General features: G+C 38.5%; 1 protein-coding gene across 1 annotated transcript in view; it reads right to left on the reverse strand.

Moving 5' to 3' along the window:
- MCC (MCC regulator of WNT signaling pathway) overlaps window positions 1-25,205 on the reverse strand; it is a gene marked incomplete at both ends in the record, with an annotated part of 360,779 nt that overhangs the window by 298,462 nt on the left and 37,112 nt on the right. Inside the window, one exon of the mRNA XM_081088810.1 lies at window positions 1,161-1,408. Within this exon, the coding sequence (XP_080944936.1) occupies window positions 1,161-1,408 (248 nt within the window). The remainder of the gene's footprint in view (window positions 1-1,160; window positions 1,409-25,205) is intronic.

The raw sequence follows: 25,205 nt of genomic DNA on the forward strand, positions 1-25,205 counted from the left end.
TTCTGGGTGATGAGATATTAAGGATGATTTTTATTTTCTTCTGCTTGCCTTTTCCTGATTTTCTATAATGAACATATATTACTTTAATACTCAGAAAAATGTTACTTAAAAATAAAATTTTTCTAAGTATTATGCTGAGAGCACATGCATTACCAGACATCTGATTTGAAGCTAAAATGGAACCCATTAAGATAGTAAGGCATAGGGGATAAGAGGACATTTTATTATTTCAATTACTCAAAAATAATCCTTTAAGTTATTCCACTGCCAGGAGCAGTGGGCTGACTTCTCAGAAAGGCCCATTTCCTCAGGCTGTGTGTGTGTGTGTGTGTGTGTGTGTGTGTGTGTGTGTGTGTGTGTTTAGGGCACTACATAATTATCCATGCTAATTACTACATATTCACAGATGATGTATCCAATTCACAGATGATGTGCCAATCAACATAGGGTTTGCTTCCTGCCACTAGATCGTCCCCAGGAATAGAGATTCAGGAGACATTTTCAAGGGAAAAAAGTCCATACAGTATAGGTAGAAAATTCAGCCACTTTCCTCTGTCTTGTTCAGGCTATCCTTTAAGATGCCTTTTTTTTATTCTTTTAAACTTTCTATTGTGATAAATTGCAAACATACTAGGAAATATCTATTTGATTGCTCAAAAATACGTACAATAAACTACATGTTCCTATCACCTAGGTTCAATAATTATCAACATTTTTAAGAACTTTCTTTCCCATTGCTTATCTTATATTAGTAGGAAACAATAATACTTAAGAACAGAAAAACTATACTTGTAGAAAAAATTTACAACGTTAAATAAAAAAGAAATTTTTTTAAAAAAACCTCACTGCACTAAGCTTTGAAGAAGTCCCCAGATAGTTTCTGAGGTCTGCTAATGCAGTATCACCTTTCTCACCCAATTTGCCCTTCTTCCCTAAGAGCTATATTTGAATACATTACTATGCTTGGAAAAGGGAAAAACTAAAATAAGAAAAGCAGTAAACTAGAAGCTGTGAAGCTATAGTACAGACCAGGGAGAAGTAGCCAAAACTCATCCAGGGAAGTGCAGCCAAGAACAGCCGAGGGACAAGCCGACAGCAGGCTGGCAGGTCACTCTCATTTACAAGGAAGCAGAGCCAGTGGAGCACCCAGTTGTACCTACCCAAACTGTTGTCACTACTCGTGGGCCAGGAAGCAATTCTATCCCTCAGTTGCTTCTTTTTACAGGAGTTGTCTGACTTCTCAGAAAGGCCCACTTCCTCCTTCCTAATTTCTCGAACAAGCTGCATGCGGCATCTTATAAAATCCTGAAAGGAAATCTTCCCATTTTCATCTGCGCCCAGTTGGTTCATGATCTCAGCCACAGACTCTTCCATGTTCAATTGGCGACAGACCATCAACAAGTCATTCCTACAAAAGGGGTTGAACCGAAGAAATGTTGTTTAGGAGAGACATTTGAAGTGGTGAATGAAAAAAAAAAAAGTTTCTTGACTCTATTCACCCAGAGTAAACCTATTTCTAACCTTGTTGCTTCTAGAAAAGTGGTAAGGGTGCAAAATGATCTGTTTCACCTGAGTTATTCTAGACAAGAACTCTATTATTATTTGGAAGAGTGAGGCAACTTTAAATCCTTTGTTCTCTTTTTTCTTCCTGTTTCCACACCCTTCCCTCCTTTTCACCCTTTTGAAATTGATGGAACACCTGTAGAGTGTAGCACTGTAATCCTACTGTAAGATAAAATTTCAGAACATAGAAAAGACATTGTTTCTACTCCTGGCAGAGTTTTAAATCTAGTCAAGTAGTAAGAACAAAGATTTTTAACAAGATCAGTTTTCAGCTTTCTGGACCAATCAGCTAATGTTAGCGCTTCTTTAAAATATTATTTAATCTTGACTTTCATGACTCAGTGCTCACCTACCTCTGTTTTTTCATGATTTTCTTTTAATATTTTTCATGCTCCCATAAGCAATTAGCAAGGCCTTAGACTTAGAGCAAGGATCAAATCCCAAGTGTCTTGCAGGACTGGGACGTAATGTAAATGTGTGAAGTAGGTAGATCCTAGACAAGAGGGATTGATGAAGTTTGTGGTTTGATTAACTGGTATATTCAGCCTAGAGGTTTTCAAATTTTAAAAAATAAATAAAAAGAATAAAAAAGGAACAATAACAAAACACTATGCTGGCCAAGAACATATATCTGGAGGAAATCATTGGAACCTGCCATATAAGTCTTGTGCTTTTTTTTTTCTCTCTCACTGAACTCTTTGGGGAAACATTTTGTTCATATTTTTTCAACAGTAAGTCTCAATAAAGGTCAAAGGATTATGAATTTAAGAGCTGGAAGAGACATTCGAAACTAGTCCAGGGACACTCATGGTAGGTGTGTCTCTCCCATCCCTTAACTTTAGAATTGACATCTAACTTGCTTTGACCCTTGGGATTTTAGCAGATATGTGTTTACATAGTTGGGCTTGCCAACCCCCCTGATTCTGCCATCATTATGAGAAGAACAAATCATAGTAGCTATTAACCCATAGCTTGAGCCCCAAAATGAGCCACCTTGACTGGCCTGTTGACCTGTAGCCTAAGAAGAGTCACTCTAGCTGACCCCAAGATGTGTAACCAGGAATAAAATCTTATTGCTTATGCCAATAAAATGTTGTGATTGTTCCCCAGAAGCAGTTAACTGATATACAATAAAAAAAAAAAATACATTTTGCCCTAACCGGTTTGGCTCAGTGGATAGAGCGTCGGCCTGCGGACTCAAGGGTCCCAGGTTCGATTCTGGTCAAGGGCATATACCTTGGTTTCGGGCACATCCCAGTAGGAGGTGTGCAGGAGGCAGCTGATTGATGTTTCTCTCTCATCGATGTTTCCAACTCTCTATCTCTCTCCCTTCCTCTCTGTAAAAAATCAATAAAATATATTAAAAAAATATTAATAAATGGGGTTTCCCCCAATCTAACTCTTAAAAAAAAATACATTTATATGCTGTTGTTTTTGCCCTTGCCTGGATACAACTTGTCTGATATTCAGCTGGATTTATCCAAGATTTAGGGAAGATTAGGATTGCTAAAGTATGAACACGCACAGAAAGAAGGGGTTGATGTTCAGATTTTACATTCTAAAATAAGAATTTCTTTGTTATATTTTTAGATACATCTAAAAATTAAGCTTGATGAAAGATAAAGAAGTTTTCTGAATTCTAGAAGTTCACATAAAAAGATGTGAACACTAATATTTTCTGAATGGTAGGAATATGGTGTTTACATTCTTATTTTTGCCTATCTGTATTTTTGCAACTTTCTACAACATACTACACTACTTTCATAAATTACTAAGTAATTTTTTTTAGGTTTTAAGAATGAGGATAATAATAGGACCTCTCTCATGAGGTTGTTCTGAGGATAAATGACCTAACACATGTAAAGCACTGAACATAATTCCTGGCATATATGACGTACTCCATAAATAGTAGCTATTATTATGATTATTTCGTTGTGGTCTATAAATACATGGGATGAGAACATAATAAGCCATAAAGGAAAGAGAAAATTAATTGATGACATTATCTAAACAAACAAAACACCATATAACACGCATCCTAAAAAATTAAGTGAAATCAGCTAGGACCTTACCACTATGGTTTTAACACACTAGGTGAGCCAAAGTAATAAATGTCTGAGACTAGCTCAAAGTTGAGTCTAGGGGTTCATTCTCATGCTCTCTCTCTCTCTCTCTCTCTCTCTCTCTCTCACACACACCATTCTTTTTCCCATAAAATATACTACTAGAAATAGAAATAATAAAGCTTTTGGCATAATGCTTGTATATGAAAACTGCTTTTGAGTAATGTTATCAACTTGTAACATATATAGTAAAAATAGCAAAGACAAAACAAAAGTCAAGATGTAAAGAAGGAACATTTTAAGTCATCTAATTTATATTACAAGATTCTTTTTGAAATCTCACACCTAATGGAATATTAAGATATTCCATTGTAAAACCAGAATTTCCAGTTGCCAACTTCCTCAATATTGTCTATGTGGGAACCTATTTTAACTCTTGTGAATTAATAATCACATTCTTGAATTTCACTGCCCAATATACATACACAGGTGGCTATTTAAATTCATTAAAATTAAATACAATTGAAAACTCATTCCTCAGTTGCACTAGCTCAATGGCCACAATAAAACGTTTTTTTTTAATTTTTAAATTACAGTTGATGTACAATCTTGTATTAGTTTCAGGCCAATGGCCATATTTTGAATGCTCAGTAGCAACATATGGCTGATGGCCACCACACTGCACAGCGCAGAGACAGAACAGTTCTATCATTGTAGAAAGTCCTACTGAATAGCACTGGGAAAATAAAATCGAGTACAGCATCCTCAAAAAGCTTCAGGGAATAGAGTCAGTCAAGCAAGGAAATTGTTACAAATGTCAGTTATTACTTCTAGGCAATAAAGGAATTACAAAACTGGAGGCATTTCCCTCCAAATATAGAAAAGCCATTGTGTCATAAATCTGTTAGTTTTCTTTGAACCTGATTTTCTAATATTGGGTTCATTTCCATCCATAGGACGCACACAAAAAAATGCCTACTTTTTAGATTAAGTAAATCTGATCAGATTTAAATTCATATCCAATACACTACCTGCGGATGAAAAAATTCCGGCTGAAAGATTTATCGGATTCAGGGGATAGGGGAAGGATGTGCCTGTTTCCTAGAGGAAGCACTAGCTTTGTCTTCTTAGATTTGAGTTATTGTAATATTAATTCTTTCGGATGTTTAGCCTGAACTTCCTGAGAATTCACTGAAGTAATGAATAGCCAAGATCAGTCACTGACGTGATGGCTTCCCCTTCTCCAGGTGAAATGTCATGAGTGACTAAAAGCCAACAATCAAGAAGAAAGCATCTGCAAACAAGTACAATATTACTTTTACATATTCTTTAAAAGCTCTTCGATTTTATAACTGTTTCCTAATATTCTTACTCTTCATTCTTTTGGCAATCTCTCCATTTGGACTTTCCTATTAATATTTCAGTGGAAGAAAATATTTTAATGTATTTGACCCTTGGATTATTTTTTTTTAAATCAGTAAATTAACATTCTATATTAAGCAAGATTCAGCCTATCCTCACAGTGATTCGTAAATACTTCTCAAAAGCAGCCTCTGCCATTCCTGGGGAAAAATAATCAGAGCACCGATGTTTCAGGGGCTGTGCTAAGTGCTTTAGAAATATTATTTCACTTAGTCCTCATAATAACTTTAAGAGATATTATCTCTACTAGAGGCCCGGTGCATAGGTTCATGCACCGGGTGGGATCCCTCAGCCTGGCCTGCAGGGATCAGGCTGAAACCGGCTCTCTGTCTCCCCTGAGGGGTCCCGGATTGCGAGAGGGCAGTCCTTAGGTGATGCACCCCGGAATCGGGTTCCCTCCTCCCTGGTTCTGAGTGTGTCACCGGACAACCACGGCTGCCAAGTCACCACAGCTCAGCAGCTCCTGCATTGAGCATCTGCCCCCTGGTGGTCAGTGCGCATCATAGCTACTGGTCAGATGGTTGAATGGTCACTTAGGCTTTTATATATAGAGATTATATAGGCTCTATCAGCTCCTTATAAGAGGGAACCCGTCCCAAGTTCCTGGCACCATGCTTAATCCATAGCAGGTACTTAAGTAGGTTGGTGTCTAAATGAATGAACAAAGGTCACCTCTCATAACCCCAGACATAGAACCTTGCAGAGAGCATTCAGTAAATCCTTACTAATTGAATATACTAGCAATAACAGTCAGTATGACTAATGGTTAAGTTGTTATTAATATATAAATGTCCCTCCAAAACCCCACTAAGGCTAAGTAATTGACCCTAGTTCCAAAAAATATGTCCAAGGCAGTCACATCTGGAAGATGCAGAAAGAGAGGATACTTGGAAAAGGCTACTAAACATGAGTTTGGGGGCAATAAAAATTTTTGGAAAGGATGCCACTTTGTAAAAAGTTATATCTAAGTGTATTTTAACAAGCTTAGAGAATTTTAGGTCATACTTTATGGGAAAATTACACATAACGTCATTATTATAAAAAGATGAGTGCAATCAAATTTTCACATCAAGGCAAAAAGTTTTATATTACACCATGTATTTAACATATATAAGACTCACAACCTGCAGTGAATGATAAACTTGTAATTCCATTTATTTTTTCCATTGTCAAAGAGGAGTAGCTAAAGGTGGAAGCAGGTGATAAAGCAAAATTTTTCATCAAGTGCTCTTCAACTGAATAACCGATGATAATACATTTTTTGCGCTAGGCTCCACCTGTGCACTTGACCTCTTGCCGGGAAATGGAAGTGGCCTACCCACAGAGCCTGCCACTAGGAGCCTCCAGGCTCAGCCACCCTGGAAGCTCCCGCCTATCCCCATTCTTTTCAACTCTGTCCCTTGGTTTCATTCTCTCTCTCACTTAACACTCCTCTCAGTTCTTCTTGCTTCACAAATCATTTGGATTTGTATGTCTGACCTTAATCTCCATTTATATCTGCTCAAAATAAGAGATATTCTCAATATTTATTCTGGCTCCTTGGGTCTTCCTTTGGCCTGGACAGAAACTCAAACCTCTCTCTGAGGCTGACACTGTGACCCTTGCAAATTTCCCCCAATTTTATTATTTTTATACTCTCCACCAGTGTTTAAAAACATTCAGCACACAGAGAATTTTTCCTAAGTGCAAAGCCATTATATAAACTTCTTCTAAATATCTTCCAAAGTACTTTAGTTTTAGAACATGGCACTAAAGGAAAAATAATATGGGAGGAAATGCTATGTTATTCTTTGAAGAATAAAAAAATGCAATGTTCTTTTCACGAATAATTTTCTCTCTATGCCACTCAGTCTCTCAGATTCTAATTAAAATTAGAAAGGTAGATGAAAGGTAGATGAATCCTTATAGTCTGATCATAGAAATGAGAAGGGAAACATTTAATCCCAATATATGCAGCACCTGAGGCCAGAAATTTTGTCACTGTGTCTCATTTCCTCAAGTGTTACATGGGGATATCAAACATGTCATACTGTGAAAACAAGTGAAGGCAACAATTTTTAGAGCAATGCACCTACCTTAAAATATATTTAAATTAAAATGAAGTTAAAATTAAATCCTTGGAAAAAAATCCCTCAATGAAACACAATATCTATATATATAAAAACCTAAGCAACCAAACGACCGAACAACTGATTGATTGACCAGTCACTCTGACGAGCACTGACCACCAGGGGGCAGACACTCAATGCAGGAGCTGCCCCCTGATGCTCAGTGTGCTCCCACAGCCAGCCAACTCCAATGGTTCCTCCCCCAAGTCAGCTGGCCCTGATTGGCCCCGATCAGGACTGGGCGAGAAGGCCCCGACTGGCCCAGATCACCAGCCAGGCCAAGGGATCCCACCCGTGTACAAATGCCTGCACTGGGCCTCTAATTGTGTATATAAGTGAGCACTGTGAGCGAGGCACTCTGCATAATTGAACAAAAAGGGATCTTAATATTTTAGAAGTTTAGAATATAAACTATAGCCCAGACTATAAAATAGTAAGCCCAAGGAGGAAGACCGACAGGTGGAAAATCAAAGGGAGCTCTGGTCTGTGCCTGGACCTGTTGTATTATGATAGTAGTTGAGGGAGAGGTGGTAAAGTTCCAAGAGGCATCATAAAAGGTTGTTTGGATAAGTAGGGAAAGAGGACCTGAAGGTGAGGGACAAGAGGAAGCGGCAGAGCGAGAGGGCTGCAGGCCGCAGAGGGGGGGCTGGCAGGGAGCCAGGCCCTGCAGTGACAGTGTGATGTCGGCTTAGCAGAGAGAGTGGCTCAGTGGTGAAGTGATAACTATATGACACCACCAATATTCAGCTTTACAGGTCAAAACTTCAGTTTGTTAATTTAAGGGTGGAAGATTCCCTCCTATGTTGACTTTCAAATCAATGCTTCCACATCGCCAAAATCCAGGGACTGAAACATCAGCACCTCCTTCAGTGCCCTAAGCTATGAGGAAACATATATATATATATATATATATATATATATATATATATATATATATATAAAAGCCTATTGAGGCTGTAAGCAAGGCCCTCAAATGGCTGGAAAGGAAAATAGTGGCACGAAGTGTTGGAAACTGAGTCCTGATCACAGACAGAACGTCACCCATGTAACAAAGTGAGCCCAGAGGCTCTGAACTCTGGCCAAGTTCAGAAAAAACACACCCTTCAGTGACAAAGGCCAGGTGTAGGATTTAAAAGCGCATGCCACTCTCAAACCCTGCTGGTGGGAGTATAACCTGTAAACCATCTTCTGCAGTTTGGCAATATTTGTCAAAATTAAAACTGCACAAACCATTTGACCCAGAAGTTTCATTTCTAGAAATATACTGATGTATGCAAAACAATTAATATATGGGGTTATTCAATGCAGCACTGTTTGTATTAGCAAAAGATTAGAAGTCATCTAAATATCCACCAGTGAGGTTATGGTTCACCTATACAATGCAATGAATATAAAACAGCCTTTAAAAGGAGTGAGGCAGCTCTATAAAATGGTGGCACAATCTCCAAAAATGGGTCAACTTAAAAAGGGCAGGTACAGGTCAGTGCATATATTATGTGACCAGATGTATAAAAGAAGAGGTAGAATATGTGTCCATATATACTTGATGTACACAGATAATCTCTGGACGGATGGCTAAAGAACTGTTACCAGGGGCTGCCTCTGGGAGGGGACTATATCTGGAGGGCAGAAACTTACTCTGCCATCTACCCTTTTTGGCACATTGCAAATTTTGATTCATGTTCACATATAAGGCATTTGAACAAAAGCTATATGCCGGATCTCCAGTGGTAATCAGAATCCTGGTATCTAAAGAGCCGTGTTAGAGAAAAGTTAGCCATGGAGCTTAGCTTTGGCATCCGGAGCCCTGCCAAGAGGAAAGCCAGATGCCTCCTTGCAGTGTATCAGCTCACAGGTTCTTCCAGTTATTATCTTGTCAAGATTTTTTAGTCGCTTGCAATTCACACTTGGCCTTCAATTGTCCAAAATTCGTTAGTTAATCTTATGTAGGTCACTTACATAAATAGGCATCAGTATATAAGACATTCAAAAAGGATTTAATTACTTGGTAATTACATAGAATTTGAATTCTTTTCCTTCTCCAAACTTTGTAAGATTAAGAAGTGCTCAAAATCTACCAAGCAAGGTGATTTTTGGGGAAAAGAGTCATACAAAATATGTTGTGTTTTTTGTGAAACCAAAAGATTGTCAATAATATTATGATTTCGAGTGTCTAGTGCAGTGATGGCGAACCTTTTGAGCTCGGCGTATCAGCATTTTGAAAAACCCTAACTTAACTCTGGTGCTGTGTCACATATAGAAATTTTTTGATATTTGCAGCCATAGTAAAACAAAGACTTATATTTTTTATATTTATTTTATACATTTAAATGCCATTTAACAAAGAAAAATCAACCCAAAAAAATTAGTTCGCGTGTCACCTCTGACACACGTGTCATAGGTTCGCCATCACTGGTCTAGCAGCTAGCTAGACCCTAGCCCATGTCTACATATTTTTTTTTTAATGTAACAAGACCATGATTAGTGAACACCAAAGCTGGTGGTACAGGAAGGACTGTGGGGGCTCCGGGGAAGGGAAAACTACTGTATAATTTTCAGTAAAGGGCGTAATTTTTCCCTTGATGATTCAGAAAATCAAGATGCTCTTCATGGTCCATCCTCCTCTAAATAAGTATGTCTCAAAGGCTAGACAATTCAAGGGCTAATTACTCCAAATCGATGTATAAATTAAAAATTCATAGGTTCATTTTAGAAATTACAACCAGGAAATAAATTTAACCTTGTTAAAAGCCTTCCTTCTTGCCTTCCCTATGTAATGTACAATTTGCTCATCCTGAAAAATCATGGTAAAATTAAACACAAACAGTATTTTCTTAATTACAGACACAGCTTCCCTGCAATTTACATCTTAGAATCCAGCTGTATGCTGTTTTATTTCCTTCCAGCTGAAGGAAAGGAGTTGCTGCTTTAAGATAATCTTGCACGTGGATATCTGATTTTAATAAAAAATCAAGGCAGTCACAAATTCATTTATAACATTGGAGAATTTCTAAAATTACCCAGATCAGACCCATTCTATTGTGACATAATAGACTCTTGCCTATGTAAATGCTATGCAGAGTTCCTTCAAGCTGCAACTCTGTTGTGGTCCTCTGCCCTCTCCTCTGAACCAGCAATAAAAAGAATTCTCTACAATCTTGCTTGTAGTCTACATCTGGACCCACTAGTGAAAGCATAATTCAACCACATTTTTTCAAGTCAGTCTAAAAATATAGCTGACTATTCATTCAGAATAAGATTTAAAAAATAATTTTTACTTTATCAGGGGATCATTTTGTGAACTTATATACATATCTAATTACTATGCTGTATACCTGAAAACAATATAAAATAATATTGAATTTCAACTGTAATTAAAAAAATTTAAAAAGAGAATTACATGCATAAAATTCCAATATGAATTAAAGTTTAACTGAAATCAATAAAACATTAAAAATAAATAAATAAATAATAAATTTTAAAAAGATATGACTTTGCCACTTTCTATAAGTCTGAAATTATTTTAAGATGAATGGTTAATAAAATAAAAAATATAGTGTGAAATCTTGGATTGGATTCTGGACCAGAAAATGGACCTTAGTGGGACATGGTGATATTTGAATACGGTCTATAGTTTAGTTGATGGTATTGTGCAGTGTTGATTTTCTATGTTGGTTATTGTACTTATTGTTCTATGGATTAGATGTAAACATTGGGGAAGGTGGGTTATAAGGGGATTCTTTGTGCCACTTTGCCACTTTCTATAAGTCTGAAATTATTTTAAGATGAATGGTTAATAAAATAAAAAATAATATTTAGGGGTTTTGAATTTAAAAAAAGAAAAATAATTTTTACTCACAGAAAAGCAAATAAAAAATAAACTAAGAACTAAAGAGTACTCTTAAGATTGCAGGCATGCATCTTAATGGAGATGTGTGTGTCGCTGTTATTCCACCAGCAGGTTCAAGCAGAGGTCCGCATGCAGAGAATCTCAGTGAGGTTTGCCTTGATCCACAAGATGAGCTTCCAAAGACGGGAGCCAAAGTCATCATTAAATCTGCCTTAAAGGTCCCAGACCTTGAGCCTTTCCCATGCATGTCTTGATAATGTATGATGTGCCTGGCGAAGTGTTACAAGTTTAATAGCTGTTGCTTGTCTTATTTAATTCTCAAAACAATGCTGCAAAATAAGTATTATTATTGTTATCAGAAAATTACTAAGCCCAAACCAAATAGTGGTAGAATTAGAAATTTTTAACTCAGACATGTCTGACTTTTCAAATCTATGTCCATTCCACTGTGATAAAATAAGCAATAGGACCTAAATATTCAACCATAGCAGAATGGGTGAGTAAGTACTATTTATCCACTTAGTGAAGACAGATGGAGAGCCTGGGCAACAGAAGAAATGCTTATAATAAACTGTTCAAGAGCGAAAGGCAGAATACAAACGTGTATCTACAGTGATTATAACCCCACAATAAGTTAATATAATTATTATTTATTGAGCACATACTTTGTGCTCAGAACTTGACATAATCCTTAAGATAAACATGTAAAGACAATATTATTATCCTCTTTTTGAAGTTAAGGAGACTAAAGATCAGGCAGGTTGAGTAACTTGTTAGCTATAAAGAAGGTGAACTGAGATTTAGTCCAAAACCTACTTGATCTCAAAGGACCTACAGGAAATGTTTAAAAATAAAACATTTTACGGGGAAGCTGAGTGGTAAGTATATTAAGACAGTGGGCAAAGTGGAAAGCATTCTTTAGATGCAGAGATACAAATTTCATACGTGTAGTGTTGCCTGTGTCCCAGTTTTTCTGAAATCCTACCTGTGCTATTTTCTACGTGTGTGAGCTGGTTAGGGAACCTCTTTCGATTTCTATAGCCTCCTCTGCAAAAACTGGGGCCAGTTTTCATTCAGGATAATGACAGAATGTGGTGAGCCCCGTGCCTCCCCTTCAGTAGGGCCCATGTATTCGATCCATTCCACATCTTTCAGTTATCCACTCAGCCAAACAACTCCTGCAGGCTAAAGAATCTGAGCGCTGCCATCTCTGCCTTCATCTGGTCAAACCCCCTCAGTTTACAGATTACTAAACTGGTGACTAGCTCGAGGCAGAGCTAGGCCTAGAGCTTAGGTCTCCTAACTCCCTGTCCAGTGTTCTTTCCAGCTCAAGAGGCCAGGTTGGGAGAGGGGAGCACAGGAAAACAAATGAATGCATATTAATACAAACGCCTCACATAACCCTAGCAAACAACCTCAAGTTCTCTTAGGGGCAGTGGCTTTCGAACTGCTCATCAGGCCCGAAGAGAGCAAGGGAGCAGGAGACAGAAGATAAAAGGGCACTGGCTTGAGGGCAGGTCACGTACAGCGTCCCCACCCTGCTTGTCTTTTTTTACATATTGGGCTACAGATTCAGATTTTATGAAAATTTTCACAGCTTAAACAAAAGTTCGAAGCTCACAGTTAGGAAAGTTTAAGGAGTTCAGGACCTGGATCCGTTAGGGTCCTTTGTGGCTTCAGATGGGAATAGGAGCCCAGGAAGGCCCCAGAGTAAAACAGGGATTGAGATGCCAATTGCATGACCCTGTAGTTATCCTCCTCTTCTGCACCTGAGAGTGAAAAACCTGTATTTGTACTTGTCGGGAATGTGGCTAACTAGAAAAGACATTTCTAAACCTGTGCTCTGATTGTCATTTCCAAACCTTCTTAAAATAAGTTCTTTGACCAGTTCTTGGAGACAATGAAAATTTATCATGAAATCAAAATCACCTAAATCATTAGGATAATTCTTACCAATTGAGATTTGGTAGTTTTAAAGAATCATGTCCTACTTACTCATTCCTACCCCATTCCAATATTCATGACAATTTGTATATCAGAATGTGAGGACAGGGATATTTAATTGGTCTCTCTCCCTTCCCAACATGTAGATCAGAGGCTCACACAGAGCAGGCACTTAGCAAATGTCACCTGAATAAATGACTCTTAACATATTTAACATTTTAGATTTGATTCAGTATGTATGTCTTCTCTCTTTTTCACAGCTATACCAACACTGAGTAGTCTCTTACTTAAAAACAACTTCCAAAACAATAGGAAAAAAATAGTATTTTGGTTTTTCATCCATTTATAGTAGACAGCCACTCCCATACACAGTTAGTATACGTGTAAATTGCTACAATCTGTATGGGAAAAATCTGGCAATACCTAAAAATTTATAAATACACATACCACTTACCTAGCAATTTCACTCTTTGAAATTCTACTGATATATTCCCACATAGGCCAAATAACCTATGTATAAGGATTTTATTGCAGTGTTATTTCATAAAGGCAAATGATAGTAAATCATTGAAATATTTTTAATAGGGGACTAGTTAATGCACTATGGTATATTTACAGAATGAAATGTTATGCATTTGTTGAAAAGAATAAGTCCCCAACTTTTCTATATGTTTGAAAATTTTTGTTTAAAAAAATGTTAGGGGGATAAAGTACAAGGCAGCTATGTGTTGATATGAAAAATTTTACAAGAATAACTTACAGGGGGAAAAGCAAGTATATAATAGTTGCATAGTATTATATATGTATTTGTTTTATATATATTACACACATGTGTAAGTGTATATGTATATACATTCCCATGTTCATAGATAACCATTAAAGTGGTCCATAAAAAACTGGTAATGGTAGTTGCCTTTGGGAGGAGAATAGAGTGGCTGGAGTAGAGCATAGGAGGAGAGACTTATACTTTTTATTGCATAATTGTACATAATTTTGTATTCTAGAATGTTGTACCATGTGCATATACTTGTTCCATAATAACTAACCAACTAACTATCTAAATAAATAACATTTACATTTCCTTTTAGTTTAAATATTTTGACAACTAGAGGTTGAACAGCTTTTTATTTAAATATTGGCCATTTCTATTTCTTATCTTGTGGATCATCTTTTCATATTCTTGCATAAAATATACATTTCTAAAACTACTGAAATCAAGGAGCATTTTTGGAAAACCTAGAATATTTCAAAAATAGAGCTGCATGTGTGGCTGTGCTACCAGTGGCCATGCTTTCGTTTAAGAAAATGCTGTTAGGGCTTATACCACTGTTGCCTAAGCAATCAGTGATTTCCCTTGGCATCAAACGCAGCAAGGAAAATCTATTGCGGCACAAAACAGTTTCCACATTTGAAAAGCTATGACCATGATGAATCTGGAGAAGAAGAACTTTTTATCTTGGGAATCTAAAAGCCAATAATCATTTTTTTTAGGTTTATAATGCATATGTGTATGGGACAACATTAAATATCACACTAAAGTGAAATAAGAATCTTCCTAGTGCAACTTATTACAAATATTACACTTAAAAATTAAATAGTTTAGAAGGTGATTGCATGCTGCTTTAGTATTCATTTCCCCCCTCATATAGTTTTAGGTGTAGAATTTGAAACTATGTGGTGGTTTTGTCTAAGGTCTTCTTCTTTTATCCTTTTTTTTTTTTTAAATATAGGCATGATCTTGGTTTTCAAACACCAGGTTTGTCCAGTAGAACCACACTTGAGTAAACAGCTTCCTGCTGTCCTGTCAGCCTTCAGCAATGTGGAATGTCTTCACTGATTAAAACCTTGGTTTGTCCCAGCCAATGTGGCTCAGTGGTTGAACATTAACCCATGAACAAGGAGATCATGGTTCCATCCCTGGCCAGGGCACATACTTGGGTTGCGGGCTTGATCCCTAGTAGGAGGCTTGCAAAAGGCAGCCAATTGATGATTCTCTCTCATCACCGATGTTTCTAACTCTCCATCTCCCTTCCTCTCTCTGGAATCAATAAAAACATACTTTAAAAAATAAATAAATAAACCTTGGTCTGGACAAGTGAAAAGAGATTTAAAATATCCATTTCAGAAGTGTGTTGTGAGGATTAAATTATGTAACATGTAAACCTCTTAGCATGGTGCCTTGCACTAGGAATGCACCTAACAAATTGTGATATCATCACCACTACCACCACCATCATCATCATCATCATCATCAAGAACATGAATACATGAATGTGGCCATTTATCAAGCTGAAGGCAAAACAGACATGGAAACCACAAATGAATCTGCATACCACAATTCTGGGACTATGAGGGTCTTGAAATAAATATTTCCTGGCAAGTTGCAGAAAACAGAACAAAACAAAAAGCAGCTATTTAGCATGCTACTTCAAGTAGCACCTCATTACAGAGATTGAACGTATCGCTTCCTCTTCACAATTCTCACAGAACATCACACACCAACCAGAGAAGGATGAATATTTGTAGGAGAACTGAACAGTGAAGGACATCAGGGTAAGTGACTAACAAAAATGAATTCACTAGAAAACACTTTGGTGGTTTCTCAAAAAGTTAAGCATAGAGTTACCACACGACCGAGCACATCCACTGTAGGTGTACACCCATGAGAACCAAAAACATACCTTCTGATAGGTATGGAGTTTCTTTGTGGGGGTGATGAAAATGCCCTGAAATGAGATAGCAGTGATGGTGGCACGACATAGTGAATATATTAAAAACCACTGAATTTTACACTTTCGAATGGTAAATTATATGTTATGTGAATTATATATTGATTTTAAAAAAAGAGCCCTAACCGGTTTGGCTCAGTGGATAGAGCGTCGGCCTGCAGACTCAAGGGTCCCAGGTTCGATTCCGGTCAAGGGCATGTACCTTGGTTGCGGGCACATCCCCAGTAGGAGGTGTGCAGGAGGCAGCTGATCGATGTTTCTAACTCTCTATTCCTCTCCCTTCCTCTCTGTAAAAAAATCAATAAAATATATTTTTTTTTTAAAAAAAGAAATGAATTCATTGATTGCTCCAAAGATTACCCATATTTAAGATTGGGCGATGTAATTTAGAAGAATGACTTTATGTTGTCTATGGAAGTAAAAAGCAGATGCAACAACAGCACCAAAGACAAGTTAGACACAACTAGTAACAATTAAAATAAAGAAGAGGAAAAATAAATTGGATAAGACTACTTATAAAATGTCTGTTATATGAAGATTATACCAAACAACTCAGGAAAAACATTTTTGCCGTATCTCTTGAGCAACTTTATGAAATCTTTCAATTTACTTCAAGGGATAACAGTTCACACAAGGATCACCTCTGTGAAGTAAACTTCAATATATAAACCTGACAGCAATTCTTCCCTCAGAGACATTACACTACAAGGTCCCGAAACCAGAGTTTGGAACGAAAACTAAGAATCAGTATGATAGTGGGCCCAGAGGTGGGGGTGCCTTCCCCTGCACCGATGAGCCTGTGCATATGAAGTGGGAGGGATTTTTCTATTTTAAAAATATAAGCCGTCTCTTCATGACAGTGATAACCAGGGAGAAGAGCAGCATAACTGGTCTCTATTTTTACCTCCTACATTGATTCCTCCTAACCCCCCTAGTTGCCTTTCCAGGATATATCAGTCAATTAGCTCTTTTTTGCTCTTTGGAATCAAAGATTCTAAGCACTCATGTTAAATCTAACACATTTACATCTTCTAAAAATACTTACTGACTTTACAGTAGAAGCCAGTCTCTTGAACTTCAGAAATATCTACACCTGGTAGAAATTTTGTATAAGAATTTTTCCTCCTGGAATTTCCTGGAATACTTCAACAAACTGCCCTAGTGTTACTGCTCAGGGAAAACCTAACTCTTTAATGTCACAACAATATTAACTGGTTAGAGAATAACATCTTTTATTCACGCATATCGTTTCCTAGGCAGCATGATTCTAACTATGCATCAGTGAATTTTAATCCCTATCTGCCAACTTGATATGTACAAGAAAGGCTTCAGTCTTTCAACTTGATATGTACAAGATCCTTTCGTTTAGCTGGGCCAGACGCTTTGTATATATTGTAAAAATGGCCCAGATTCTTTTTCTGTGACCCTGTCCTACCATTCTTCATTTCATTTTCTTCTTTATTTCTGCTTAATAAACATTCAAGCAGCTAAAGAATATCTTTGTACTATCTTGCTACTGGCTCCTTTGCCATTGCCTTTGTTAGCTAATTTCTGTTATTATGCAATTCCATGTAATTTTCAGGCTATGGGGTATGCTAGTGAATTAACAATGGGCTGAGGGGGGGCACTCTCTGGGGAGAAAAAGCCCAGATTTGGAGAAGTTGCTGATTTCCATGGTATAAATACTCCAGTCACTACCGATGTCAAATTCTCACTGCCATGTCACTGACTGTGGGCTTAGAAGAGATGTACAGCAGCACCCCATGATATACAAGAGATATAAATAACCTTAAGAATAGCTAATTATAAAGCAACTAGAGGCCCGGTGCACGAATGGGTGCACAGGTGGGGTATGGCAGGCCTGCCCCAATAGGGGCTGATAGGGCCAGGCCAGCTGAGGGGAGGGAACACGGGAGGTTGGCCGGCCCTACCCTGGATTGGAGTGTGGGAGGCCGATTAGGGGTGGGCCGACCTGGGGGAGGGGCCCTGGGTGGTTGGCGGGCTGGCCCTGTCCCCTGGCCGAACTCCTGTCAAACTCCTGGTCGAGGGGACACTTTGCATATTACCCTTTTATTATATAGGATGCATTTTGTGTGTGTGTTTTTTTTTATTATTTTATTTATTTTTTTACAGAGTGGAAGGGAGAGGGATAGAGAGTTAGAAACATTGATGAGAGAGAAACATCGATCAGCTGCATCCTGCACACCCCCTACTGGGGATGTGCCCACAACCAAGGTACATGCCTTTGACTGGAATCGAACCTGGGACCCTTCAGTCCATAGGCCAACGCTCTATCCACTGAGCCAAACTGGTTAGGACTATAGGATGCATTTTGACTATTTATTACCTTTGTTGTTAATATAATTTAATTGTTAGCTTATGTGCTTTAAATTTTTAATAATGGTTATGTTTAACATGACTTCACAAAATTCCTAAAAATTGGCTTTTGTGAGCCAGTATGAGCCAGCTCCAGCACACCGACTGATTACATTACCAGTGTGTGGTGGTATGGCCAGGAATGGCCCTGCTTGTGGCAGAGGCCTGGGCCATCTGAGGAACATTGGGGTCTGGCCCTGGATGAGCCCAGTGGGATACATGAGGTGGAAGAGGCAGACTGAGCTGGAAGAATTTGACATGTCAAGAAGCTACCAGAGGCTCATTTACCTTACCTGTTTCCCTTCAATCCCTCCTGAAATTACCCTAAAAAGAAAAAAGGAATAAAACTATATTCGATCCTCATTCACAGATTCTGTATTTTTGAGCTTGCCTACTCTCTACACTCATTTCTAACCCCCAAACCAATACTCATGATGCTTTCATAGTCATTTGTGAACATGCTCAAAGTGGTGAAAAATTTGAGTCTCCTGATGATCATGCTATCAACTGAGGTTGAGCAGAGTGACGCTGCCTTTTTGTGTCAGCTCTCACACTGCAAACAAGTATCCTTCTCGAAGTCTATGTAGTGGCATGTTTTTCTTACGTTTGGGTTGGAAAGACCTGACTGCTGATTAGTTGGTGATCTTGCTGTTTAATGACCTGCATCTGTAATACTGAGTGGGTCTCGTGTTCCTAAGCACAAGAAGGCTGTGATGCACCTTATGAAGAAAATCCGTGTGTGGATAAGCCTCATTCAGGCATGAGTTACAGTGCTGTTGGCCATGAGTTCAATATTAACGAATCAATAAAGTATAGTAAATAAGGTTTCTTTAAACAGAAACACACATAACATAAGGTTACGGATTGATTAGTCGATGAGGCTCACAGGTACCTACCCCTATATTTCCCTTTGGAGAAATGGTTCAGTATCTACTAATTCAGGGTTTGGAGTAACTTTGTGGAAATAATGAGAATTGATTGTGTAATAGCAAGAAGAACAGGAGAGATCAGAACAATTAAATTTTGGCAGTTGCAAGGCAGATGGATGAGTGGATTTCGCTCACCAGAGAAAGGCAGAGTGAAGCAGGACCTTGGTTAGGCTCAGAAACAGGAGGACAGAAAATGCAGGCATAGCTCAAAACAAGAGGATACATGAAGCTGGATGTAAGAAGCTGTTAGATCGTATTTTGCATCCCCAACCCAGCAGTCCAGTCTTTTCAACCCAGGCAGAAAACCAGAGGTTGATTCTCTACAATAGTTGAACCCAAACTGATTCTGAATTCCAGGCCACCACTCAGAGGATACGGCTACTATTCTGAAATTGGGGAATTAAGCGAAAGTCCACTTATTGAATGACAAGACTATTGGCCCCTTCCCCCAACTCAGCTCTGAGAACCCTTAGTAAAGTCGGAAGACTGAGGGATGACCCTCTGGGGATACTGCCTGGGCCAAAAAACACACACCTGTGTATATTGAGCACAGGAGGGAGGTTTCACCCAATGAAACAGCCCAGGTCTCTCAGATCATCCTACAGTGAAGCCCACTGACCAAAAGTACCCCCTGCTAAATGCGCGGACACACACACACACACACACACACACACACACACACACCTTCTAATCACCTTTCTTGTGCCTTACTCTAGATATTTGAACAAAACATCTAACATTAGACAGACAAAAACAAACAACCCTCACATGTAATTTTAAAAATTTTTCTGGAACTGAAAGATGTATGTTTCCAAAGGATTGGAAATCATAATAGCACCTGTTTTTCAATAGCAAGTCCAGGTGCTACGAGACACTGGACCAATCTCTTCAAAATTTGAAGAGAAAATAACTTCCAACTTCAAACTCTACATCCAAAGGATCAAATAAAAGGGCAGAATTAAGATTTCTCGAAACATTTAGCTGTCATGTACCCTTTCTCAGGAAGGTAGAGGAGAAAATCCACCAAAAAGAGGGTGTTCAAAAGAAAGACAGAAACACAGTGTGTTGGATTTGGCTGCATAAAACTAATAACCAAGAAAAAGTGACACAAACATGAAAGTTTAATTTCTTTTATGTAACAAGAAATCTGAATATTGATTTAATCAAAACATTATGATTAGGAGAATGGGTAAAGGGGGAGTGTGTGTGTATTTGGGGAGGGGCACTAAATTCACATATTCCTTTGTAGAAAAATCAATACATAATATCTCCATTTGAAATAAACTGGAAGAAACAGTGACACAAGCATGTTATACATTCTGGAGGTGAACGGGAAGCAGCAGCTAAGTGTTATATGTGCTACACAGAAAAGAATTGGATAAAGGGACGAGTGGACAGACTGTTTTTCATTATGAATCTTGAATATCTGATTTTTAAGAGCACATACAACAGCTCGTATGTGGTTGTGGTGGTAGTGGACTGGTAGGTGGAGGCCAGGTCAGCGATCAGGTGTCATGGGAGCTGGTAATGCTCTGAAGCCAGAGGCATCATTCAGTGAGTCTGTCAGTAAACCCCAGCCATTAAGCAGAAGCTGAAAGATAGGATTTCCCTCCCTAGAGGGGAGCACATGAGAACGAGGCAGGACAGGTCCTCCAGGGAGTGAGGGCTGGTAGGTTTCCAAGGCAGGGAGTCAGGCCCAGGAAACAATGCAATGAGGGGACTTGGGTATCAGACCTGGGACACCAGGTTGGAGCCTGTCTGGCAGCCAATGTGAGCAGATGCTGAGGCTCACAGTGCTTGGAGCTCACTCACTCTTTTCCTCCCTTTTACCTGATCTAAGCATTAAGATCAGTCTGAGCCTGGAAGATGAGGGCAACGAGGGAAGCAAAACTATAAACCTGGTCAGCCTGACAAACACGAAGTCAATACCAGCTACCAAATCTGAGAGCTGCAGGTCATTCTCTTCCAAGTTTCTTATTCCTCCAATGGGTGCCATAATAGCCCCAGAAAATCTACCCCGGAACTAGTTAAATTGTGCTACATCAGGGGTGGGCAAACTTTTTGACTTGAGGGCCACAATGGGTTCTTAAAACTGGACCGGAGGGCCGGAACAAAAGCATGGATGGAGTGTTTGTGTGAACTAATATAAATTCAAAGTAAACATCATTACATAAAAGGGTACGGTCTTTTTTTTTTTTTTTTTTTTTTTTTTTTAGTTTTATTCATTTCAAACGGGCCGGATCCGACCCGCGGGCCGTAGTTTGCCCACGGCTGTCTACATCAATACAGTGAAATAATATGCAGCTAATCAAACAAATGTGGAAAGCTCCTGAGAAAGCCATTCTTCCTTGATATAGGTGCCACTATTTCTTACTTCTTTTTTCCAGCTTATCCATGCTTGGAACACGGTACCAGAAAATGCAGCAACACTGGCATGGGCTCACCATGCTGCAACCCTGAGCAGCAAGCATCCTATGAATGGCAGAACATACAGATGGAAAAAAGAAACTTTTATTGTTGATACTATTACAGATGTCCCTATTTTCCCCTCCTTCGCCCACCTCCACCCAGCCCCAAGGTCCCCTTCCCTCTGGTCATCACCACATTGTTGTCTGTGTCTATGGCCTATGCATATGTTTTTTGTTTAATCCCTTCACCTTCTTTCATCCAGTACCCCCCGCATCCTCCCCTCTGACAGCTGTCAGTCTGTTCCATGCATCCATGCCTCTGTTCCTATTTTGTTCATTAGTTTATTTTATTCATTATATTCCACATATAAGTGAGATCATATGGTATTGATTGGCTTATTTCATTGAGCATGATAATCTCCAGAATTCTTGATGCCTGAAATAAAATAACTAAACATATTCCTAACTAATGTGCCTTCCCCACGTGATGGGATGAGTTTTATCGGAAATCACAACTTCTAGGCTTTTAAAAAATATTTCAGAAACTCAAAAGTCATTCCTCTATAATCCACTGGGAGTGGAAAACGAGGTCATTATTTCCCCCAGACTCCTGTTTGGAGTAATTACCTCTCCACAAACAAAATCCACAAAACTCATCCTCAGATAGAATTGCCTTTGAGACTCTGGAGAACTCAATGTGTGCTTACTTAATCACATATTGCCTCGTCACACCCTAATTGGCATTGCTTCTACCCCTATTGTGCAGATGGGAAACCTGAGGGACACACCTTCCCCAGGTCCAAACAATTCCTTAGGACAATTGATTACAAAAATATTCATTGTCCTAAAAAGTTTGCTAAAAGTAATTTTGAATACATCACATAAAGAATATTTGCAACCAGATTAAACATTTTTAGCCAATTTAAATGAATTGCTTACTTTGAAAAAGCTTTAATAAGAGGTTTGTGCCATTTCACTAAAATGCAATTAAAGCAATTAAAAACATTTCCCACCAAATGCTCATGTGGGCCACTGCTGCTACAAGCTGCTGCTGTTCGGGAGTTGATTGGAGAGTTCCCACTGATTGCTCAACATGGGAGAAACATATTGTTGACATTTTGTAAGAAATCAAGTTATTCAATTTAATGGATCAATACAGAAAACAAAACTCTGTTTGCCAAGCAGAATATTTTGCTGTGTTTGTGTTCCCCTGATGTAAATTTGCTAGCTTTAAATGCTGCTTTTAAAATAACACACACAAATGGCATTTGAGATGGCCTGCTTAATTCATTAAAACAAAGTGAATATCATTATGGAGTCACTTTGAAAGGTAGTTTGGGCTTTCTTATTTAATTAATCCATTACACTTAACCTTCTAGTATTTTACTGTCTGAAAGTCCTACAGCCATTATTAACACTCTACAAATATGTTTTGCATTATTAAATTTAAGAATTTAGTACCTAATAAAATTCTCAGCAGGAATATTGTTATTAAATGACTTCATTAAACCTAACCATACTAATAACAGTCAAGTGTTAAGGAACACATACAGCAGTGGTCCATATTCCATATTCATAATTCCTCTGCTAATTCTAGCAAATGAATATAGACAATCTCAGAAAACAAAAGTCTAGGAAGGTTACAGAAAACTCACGTACCTGTGTATAAATCAGCTCCTCCAAAATAAATGTCCAGACTTGTCTCAACCTTACTTCTCATCACATCATCTATCAGTAATTTTAAATTAAGTGTACAACTGGTTCTAGCTTCTCTTTCCCTTATGCTTGTAATGACATGACTGGAAATATTGTGCATTGTAGTTTTACAATTAATTACTAGTCTTAACTGGCAACACCCAGAATTTTCAGAGGGCTCCTACATACAAAATATTTAGCCTCTAGCACAAGGATGATCTTGTAACCACAAGAAAACACACACGAATCCAAGTAAAGAAATGTCAACAGATTTTGATGTATAATTAATGTCTCCTTGGCCCCAGCCCTTATCCGGTGTAGTGGATGCAGTGATGTGGCACCAGACTCCCTTTTGTGGACTGAAGCTGTGAGAAGTACTACCTGCTGAAGGCTCATGGCTGAGTCCCTTTCTGGGAATTACCCTTGGCATAACTGAGCCACCTTGCCCAAAGTTATGCCCCTTCCAGAGGCAGCCAATATCTAGTGACTGGTTAACATGAGGGTACAAAGGCTTGGCCTCCTTCCCTCAACTCTTGGATATGCTGAAGGGCCATCTTACTTCCAAAGCTTCTCATAAGATCAGCTGAGACATCTCTTGGAAATGCATTACAGTTCAACTTCTCCATCTGTCTAATCCCAGTTCTTTCAACTCCTTCACAGGTGTTGACCCCTTCAGTCCTCCCCAACAAACCTTCTGCACCCAAATCTCCATCTGAGTCTGTTTCCTGGGGAATCTGACCCAAGACATTCTCATCTGAACAACCCAAACTCAAGGAAGAATTTAAGGGGGACCCCATCTACATAGTTTGGCTTTCTGTAAAGAAGTAGATTAATTTAAGCCAAACACTGTTGAACGTTGTAGCTTAAGGGTTCAATTCTTCATAGGTCAAAAGATATTAAATAAAATTTAATTATCTTTGAAGCCCTTAGGTTTACTTATGTTAAAACAAGAAGATGGTATCAGACTGAATTGCTTGCCAGCCTAGCTAATAACCTAGACGTATTAGGTAGTTACGTTGGGTCAGAACTTATTGTATCTATAATCAGAATTATACATAACTATTTCACTATTCAAAAGCTTTATATATACTTTTTTCGAGAGGGAGCATGCTATAGACTGAATTGTGCCACTCACTCAAATTAATATGTTGAAACCTTAATCCCCAATGTAAATTGTATCTGGAAATGGAGACCTTAGGAGGTCATCAAGGTTCAATAAAGTCATAAGGGTGGGAACCTCATCCGATAGGACACTGGCCTTCTAAGAAGAGGAAAAGAGAGACTTTTCTTTCTTTGTCATGTGAGGGCATAGCAAGAAGGTGGCCATCTTCAAGCCAGGAAGAGAACTCTCACCAGAAACCAAATCGGCTGGCACCCTGATGGACTTCCCAGCCTCCAGAACAGTGAGAAAATAAATCTCTGTTGTTTAAGCTACTCAGTCTCTAGTATTTTTTTTTATGGTGAAGATCATTATTAGTCCGCCCAAGCTGCCTAATAAAGGAGTGAGGGGATATGTAGTGTAAGTATACTAGAGCACAGTACTAGTCCTCACAAATGCATCACTTGCTTTTCTTTTTAGCTCTACTTGTCTGCTTTTCCTCAAGTTTTCTTCAGCTCCCTTTTCCCCCCATTCAGTGTCAGTGCTGTTAACTCACGAATAATGTACATTTTTATTTTCTGGCCCTGGATGGACCAGCTTGATGTTGTCCTGTTCAGGATTTCAGAGGCTGCTGAGATGTGTCCTAAAATCTATTCAGAGAAGTTCTGAGAGAGTTCCATATTGTAAGGAGCTCTGAGAATTTGGAGATAAGGCAGCTGAGAGATAAATTAGCAAACATATAAGCAAATGAATAAAGAAGCCAAACACTGAATTACTGCATACAGAAGTAATATAGCCTGTGGTTAGGGAAACACTAAAACCCAATTTAGGCCACATCTTTGTATACCCAGGTACGAAATGCAATCATGACAGATGCTGTGTATTTCATGAATTTTGTTAACATGAATTTCAGCTGAGCCAGGTCACCTCTGACAGAATGATCTAGTTTCAGATCATAAAATGTCCACTAACTTAACCAAGTAAAGCTCTTCCTGTGTGGAGAATTGGTCTCCCTTAGT

This window comes from Myotis nattereri (assembly GCF_964212035.1).
Source record: "Myotis nattereri genome assembly, chromosome: 4".
In the NCBI taxonomy this organism is placed as follows: domain Eukaryota; kingdom Metazoa; phylum Chordata; class Mammalia; order Chiroptera; family Vespertilionidae; genus Myotis; species Myotis nattereri.